The sequence below is a fragment of the Ursus arctos genome, unplaced genomic scaffold (assembly GCF_023065955.2).
Source record: "Ursus arctos isolate Adak ecotype North America unplaced genomic scaffold, UrsArc2.0 scaffold_28, whole genome shotgun sequence".
Taxonomy (NCBI): Eukaryota; Metazoa; Chordata; class Mammalia; order Carnivora; family Ursidae; genus Ursus; species Ursus arctos.
The window spans coordinates 9,421,415-9,428,319 of NW_026622963.1; the positions used below are offsets into that span (position 1 = coordinate 9,421,415).

Here is a 6,905-nt window from a genome sequence, read left to right on the forward strand (position 1 = left end):
CAGCAACCAAGAGGACAAGATGTCTGCCTTCAACGGGCTTCCTCTCTAGCAGAGGGATCTCACATTAAACACGTTGGCATAGATTTCTGCCGACTGAAGTAACTGAGTAAAGCTCTAACAGGAAAGACAGAGCCCCAAACAAGCCAGCCAGCAAGGGAACAGGCCATGCAGACAGAAGGAAGCCTAAACAGAAAAAAGGGAGAGCTATTACTATCTTCACAGAAATCAAATATAGTATCCCTGAAACGAGAACGAGGTACAGCATGTTTTAAAGAGAACATCCAGCAAATAAAAAGGAATCCTTGAAATTTAACATGTATACAGCAAACACTCCATCACAAGGGTAGAATGGTAACAGAGAGGAGACCTCCTCGAAAGAGGCACAGGGAGGCACAGAAATGTGACAAAGGAGGGGAAAGACCAGGAAGCCAGGGGTCCCTCCAGGAAGCACCATGTCTCGTTAACTGAGGTTCCAGAAAGAGAGAACAGACAAAATGGAGGTCAGGAAATCGTAAAGGAATAAATAAAAAACTTTCCCAGAGCTGGAGAACAAGAATTTTCTAATCGAAAGGGCAGGCCCTCAGCAAGGCACAGCACGGTGGATTATCAGCACGTGGGGAAAGAGCAGGTCCTACAGGCTTCCAGAAAGACACATCCCACGGAGAATCGATGCCCCAGCAGCTGTGGAGCCCCCCACACCAGCCCTGGAAGCAACAGCAAAGCAAGGGCTTCAAACGGAGGCCCCCGTGAACATTCTGGGGAAGAGAGCTCCCTCTGGGGTTCTATACCCAGCCGGACTGTCACTGGGGGCGGGGGGCGGGGGTGGCACCAGAGTGTTGAGACAGGCCGGTCTCCCGACACCCCTCCCAGCACCTTTTCTGTTGGAAGGCGGGTTCTGCCAAAGGGTGAGTATAAACTAAGAAGGGGAAGATGTGGGATCCAGGAAGCATGAGGTCCCAGCCCCAAGAGCTGAGTAACGGACCCCCGAGCAATGGAGGTGGGCCATCCCCCGTGCCCGCGGCACAGCCGCCATCCAAATAAAGCGAATGGGAGCAGGTCAGAGGGCTCAGGGAGAGATTCTCGACGATAAAACTGTTGAGTACTCTATGTGTTTACTTACGTTGAATACTTTATATTTACCCAACTGGGGGAGAGCGGGCAGTTGAATTAGTGATAAGCACCAAAAACATAAGCCAAGCCCCCCTCCCACACCCAGAAAGACAATTAACCCCAGGGAAAACCAGAGTCGTCAAGAAAGACAGTAAGAGCTCCACAGAAAAACCAGGGAGGTCTACAAGGACGATTAATGGGGGAAACTACTTTAGCTTTAGTGGTCTCAGAAGGGGCTGCTCCAATGAGGTGATGTTTAATGGAAGTCTGAAATGCCAGAAGGTTCCAACCACAGCAGGAGGGTCTGAGGGCGATCTTCACACTCTGGCCCGGGTGGAGGCAGCTCCTTAGAGCACTTCAGAGGTGGCTCGGCCCTTGTGTGAGTGAGGTGGTATAGGGGCTGTACAGAAGCACAGCGAAGCCCCCTCCACCAGGAAACCCTCCATGACTGACGCTGAGGTTGCTAATGCTCCCCTCTGGTGTATTAAACTCTGGATGTGTGTGCTTCCAGCCTCTAGCGGACCCACCAAAATCAGGACTTTCCCCCAAATTCTCCAGCACAATAATGACGATGCCAGACAAGGCTTTGCCTGCAGTGGGATGGAACTCAGACTGCCAGAACATTCTCTGAGTGGGGTATCAGACTGGGGTGCTTTGCAGGGGGCACACTGTGCTTGCCAGGACTTTTGCAGCCTCACTTGGTGACAGGGGAAAGGGGGTGTGAGCTGTGACGAGGGCTCCCCGGGGGATGCTTTCGCCCCAAGGCAATACTGTTTGTCTTGGCCCTGCCAGGAGGGTAAGTTGAGTCCTGAGCAGAATTCAGCCAGGTAAACAGACAAGAGGAGAAGGAAGATTGTGGGAGAGGGGCTGAGGGGACATGAGAAGGCTTATGGTGTGGAGGGCAAAATTATCCAGTCTACAAAGTGCTTTTCGGGGGCTTTCTCATCTTTTGGTTTCTCCTCTCTCTTTCTTTGGGCCTCTTTCTCCTCCCCATTCCCACTCCTCTGGGCCCTTCTGTTTGGGGAGAAAGCTCACATACCCTCACCCTGGAGGCATACGTCCCTTCCACACAGCGTGGGGACAGTGGAGCCCAGAGAGCAGTGCCGCGGCCCCCACCCCCCAGACATGCAGCACCAGTGGTGGGATTTCAAGCGCTGTGGGAGGACACAGAGAGAAGATTCTGGAATGAGTGAGGCCCTCAACCTCACCCCTGCCTGTCGGGTGGGCAGTCCTGGGTAATGGAACTATCTCTGTGAGCCTGGGTATCTCAGAATCCCAGCCAGGGAAACTGAAGCCCAACCCGATTCCTGTCCTGGGTTTTCTGCGATGGGGCTCAGAACCTTGTCACCCCTCTGCCTGCTTCCCTGACCCCTCCCCACCTGGCGCCGTGGGGAGCCGAGTCTGGCGCCTGGGCGCCTTGGGACCTCTCTGGACCACATGTGTTTAGAGCAGCCTGGCCTCAGAGCCGGCAGGCAGGCCTGACACAGACGAGGAAGATGTTTTCTTACAAAAACAGGACTAACATCTTGGCTTCTTCCTGATGTGTTGGAGCCTGGCGGGCTTTTCACACACTTTGGCCTTCTCAGCTTTTCACTGAAACACACCATCACCCACACAGACACATGGACACAAAGACACACACTTCTACACACAGACACACCCCCACCCCGAATACACACACAGACTCACATATACCCGGGCAAACGCTGAAACAACACACAAAGGAGCAGTCTCACGCCGACACAAGCACAGCTCAACCATTCACAAACATAGAGACTCACACACACGGTCTCACCCCCACAACCACATGCACACTCACCCACACATCGAGAAGTCACACACATGTGCATACGTGATCACTCCTATGGCCCCAGCTTGGAGAAGTTGCCCACCGTCCCGCCTTTTCTCTGGTTCGAAGTGCGGTTAAAAGTTTCCCACCTTCCGTGAGATTCGATTCTTACTCTTGGCTCCATAAAAATCTTTCCAGCCCCATCTTCTATTGGGTCCTGTCCAGCTAGTGCTGTGTCTTTAAGGAAGTTGAAGCTGCTAAAAGTGAGAGAGAGGGAAAAAAAAGAAAAAAATTGGCATCTTTTCCCCCTAAAGTTTCTGGTGTCACTTATGAAACACGGGTCCTTGTTGCTGCAGACAAGGAGTTGTTTTGCTAGAACGAGGGAGTGTCCAGGCTGCCTGGGCTCCCTTCCTGCAGCCTCCTCTCAGCGAGGCCCCAGGCACCCTGTCTGGGGAAGGGCGGGCACGGGTGAGCAGCTTGAAAGTGGGGCAGGAACCAGGCTGCTCCTTCCTCCAGCCTCCTCATCCTCCCGCGGGCACCCTTGGCCCTGCAGCCGGCCCTGGGCTGACTCTGTCCTTTGTTGCTCTTTGGTCCCATCTTAGGAGAGGATCCACTTGGCTAAGAAAGAGTAGTTTGAAGGTAAGCCAGAGGGAAAAGGGGGAGGCCGGCTGGGCACAGGGGCTGGACCGCCTGTTACCTTCTTGTCGGTTCAGGGTGCTTGGGACAATCCCTTGTTTGGATCTGTGCACGGGGCATCTGCCCCGCCAGCAACCGCATCCCCGGAAATCCCAACAGCGTTTGGGCTGAGCCCTGGCCTTGCCCAAGCCAGCTGAAAGGTCCTGGCGGGGGTTTATTTAGGCAGCTGCCTGGCGTAGTTTGAACGGAACAGGCCACGGGTGTGATTCTGTAGAAAGGGTTTGGTGTCTGCTGTGGTCATTGCCCGAAGGAGCAGGAGGGGGGCGGACGGGGTGGATGGGGGTGGTGTGCACTGCACAAGGGGCCTTGTCTGGGCCGGGGCAAAACACACCTATGGGGGGCTCTGGTGGGAGGGGCTGTGGCCAGGATGTGGGAGGGCAGGAGGGAGGTTCTGCGGAGTGCTGGGGGAGGGGGTGGCTGAAAACAGATTTCAAGTCATAAAGTCAGCTCCGAGCTGGCCGAGGCAGGGAGAGCTCTCTGCTCGGAGGAGGAGCTGGGGTCCTCTTCCTTCCCCGTCTTCGCCTCTTCTGGCTGCATGACTTCGGGCAAGTCCTGGCCCTTCTTTGGGCCTCGGTTTCTCCTTCTGTAGAATGGGTTGCGGGTTAGGTGGTGCTGGGTCTTAGCTGGATTCTGTGGGGCAGAACCTTCTGATGGGGAAGAGCTCTGTCTGGCTGGGGTCCCAAGAGGGACGAGGGCCTTGCATGGGTCCTTAGGGTCACCTTGGCGGCATGCCCTTCTCTGCAGGAGGTAGGATGCAGGAGCTGCGTCTGCTGTGCTGGGCGGTCCTCCTGGGCCTGGCGCACGCCTGTCCTGAGCCCTGCGACTGCGGGGAGAAGTACGGCTTCCAGATCGCCGACTGCGCCTACCGGGACCTGGAGGCCGTGCCGCCCGGCTTCCCGGCCAACGTGACCACGCTCAGCCTGTCAGCCAACCGGCTGCCGAGCTTGCCCGAGGGGGCCTTCAGGGAGGTGCCCCTGCTGCAGTCGCTGTGGCTGGCGCACAACGAGATCCGCACGGTGGCTGCTGGCGCCCTGGCCATGCTGGGCCATCTCAAGAGCCTGGACCTCAGCCACAACCTCATCTCTGACTTTGCCTGGAGCGACCTGCACAACCTCAGTGCCCTCCAGTTGCTCAAGATGGACAGCAACGAGCTCACCTTCGTCCCCCGGGACGCCTTCCGCAGCCTCCGTGCCCTGCGCTCGCTGCAGCTCAACCACAACCGCCTGCACACGCTGGCTGAGGGCACCTTCGCGCCGCTCACCACGTTGTCCCACCTGCAGATCAACGATAACCCCTTCGACTGCACCTGCAGCATCATGTGGTTCAAGACGTGGGCCCTGACCACGGCCGTGTCCATCCCGGAGCAGGACAACATCACCTGCACGTCGCCCCACGTGCTCAAGGGCACGCCGCTGAGCCGCCTGCTGCCGCTGCCCTGCTCAGCGCCCTCCGTGCAGCTCACCTACCAGCCCAGCCAGGATGGCGCCGAGCTGCGGCCCGGCTTCGTGCTGGCCCTCCACTGCGACGTGGACGGGCAGCCGGCACCCCAGCTTCACTGGCACATCCAGACACCCGGCGGCACCGTGGAGATCGCCAGCCCCAACGTGGGTGCCGACGGGCGGGCCCTGCCCGGTGCCCCGGCGGCCCGCAGCCGGCCGCGCTTCCGGGCCTTTGCCAATGGCAGCCTGCTCGTCCCGGACTTCGGCAAGCTGGAGGAGGGCACCTACAGCTGCCTGGCCGCCAACGAGCTGGGCAGCGCGGAGAGCTCGGTGAACGTGGCGCTGGCCACGCCGGGCGAGGGCGGCGAGGACGCGCTGGGGCGCAGGTTCCACGGCAAAGCAGCCGAGGGGAAGGGCTGCTACACGGTGGACAACGAGGTGCAGCCCTCGGGGCCGGAGGACAACGTCGTCATCATCTACCTCGGCCGCACTGGGGGGCCCGAGGCTGCGGTAGCAGGAGAAGGCGTCCCTGGGCGGCAGCCCCCCGGCCTGCTCCTGCTGGGCCAGAGCCTCTTCCTCGTCTTCCTCACTTCCTTCTAGCCTTCCCCGACGCCCCCACCCTGGGCCAGGCTGGAGCCACGCCAGGGCCACCCTGACTCCCCCCGCACCCTGACACCGCAGATGTTCCTTGTAGGTGGCGCAGGGGCTGAGGGTGACAACTCCCGAGGCCTGCATGGGGGACTTCATGTCTTCCTACCTCCTTTCTCATCTCTTCTGGAACACTCACCACCCCAACTTCTGAACTTGCTCGAAGCTAGTGACTAGAACAGAATCTGATTCCATACTCACCGTCTACGGTGCTAAGTGCTGCTAACCACAGTGTCCATGCCCCCCTATCAGGGCGAGACCCCAGCCAGCTGGGTGAAGCTTCACCGACGGCATTCCAGGCACTGGGACCGACAAGCTAGCCAAGGCTGGGGGCTCGGGGTTGGGGCTGGGGTCTCGGCAGGGAGGGCCCCTGAAGCAGACAGGGCACGGGAGAGAGAAATAGGGTCTAGGCGCCATGGCTGGCGTGGCTCTGGGCTCTTGGTGACCGGTTTGAGCTCTTGCTGCCTCTTGGCATTCTCTGATGATTTGGGGGCTCAGGAATCTGTGCCCTCACCTCAGACAGGACTGGAGAATCCAGGATGGCCTTCAGCTTTTCCCACCCTGTGCCCCTCCACCCTGGACACCTGTCCTGCCTTTCTCTCCAAGTATGTACCTGTAGCCTGCCCCTCCGAAGAGGCCAGCCATCCTGGGGGGCGGCCGAGAAATAAACAGCATTTCTGATGCTCTCTTGTGTCTGCCTGGCATTTTGTCTGAATCTAGGACCCCTCTGTAGCACCCTGGTTGGGGTTAGGACAGGGAGCTGGAGAATCAGGATGCCCAGCCTGCCTGTCCACACGTGATGGGGCCCATGAGGTGCACACAGGCCGAGGAGCAGGCAGCTCGAGAGGGGCACGTGGGGGGCCAGGGGCTGGGCCTCAAGCTGAGCTGGACGGCAGGTGTTCCCTCTCTTCAAACTAGCCCACAGGACAAATGCGGGTGCAGGCCTGATAACCATTACTGAGTCTTCCCTAGGGCCCTGGTGACCCTGAGCAGGGCTTCCTGCCAGCAGTGGGGGGGAGGCATTGGAAAGGGGGCGGGAATGGGAGCACCCGGATTATGGCCCCTCTTCCCGGTCCTGTTCCTGGAAGAGATGGTAGGAAATGGAGAGGAAATGGGGGACTGACAAGGCAAGGTGGAGAGGAAAGAGAAAGGAGGAGATGGGGACACAGGGCTGTGGAGACAGAAGGGGGAGAGAGAGAAAGACCCAGAGATGGAGAATAAGA

The 6,905-nt window shown here is 58.6% G+C and overlaps 1 protein-coding gene across 2 annotated transcripts; it reads left to right on the plus strand.

Annotated features, from left to right (window-relative positions):
* The first annotated feature begins 3,234 nt into the window (after nucleotides 1-3,234).
* Nucleotides 3,235-6,368, plus strand: ISLR (immunoglobulin superfamily containing leucine rich repeat). 2 transcript variants are annotated; one of them, XM_057303787.1, is made up of 2 exons: nucleotides 3,235-3,538; nucleotides 4,340-6,368. In XM_057303787.1, the coding sequence occupies exon 2, from the start codon at nucleotides 4,348-4,350 to the stop codon at nucleotides 5,632-5,634; it is 1,287 nt and encodes a 428-aa protein (XP_057159770.1). In that variant the 5' UTR covers nucleotides 3,235-3,538; nucleotides 4,340-4,347; the 3' UTR covers nucleotides 5,635-6,368. The 2 variants fall into 2 exon arrangements, with proteins under 2 accessions (XP_057159770.1, XP_048078630.1); XM_048222673.2 differs by lacking the exon at nucleotides 3,235-3,538 and adding an exon at nucleotides 4,037-4,140.
* Nucleotides 6,369-6,905: the final 537 nt, after the last annotated feature.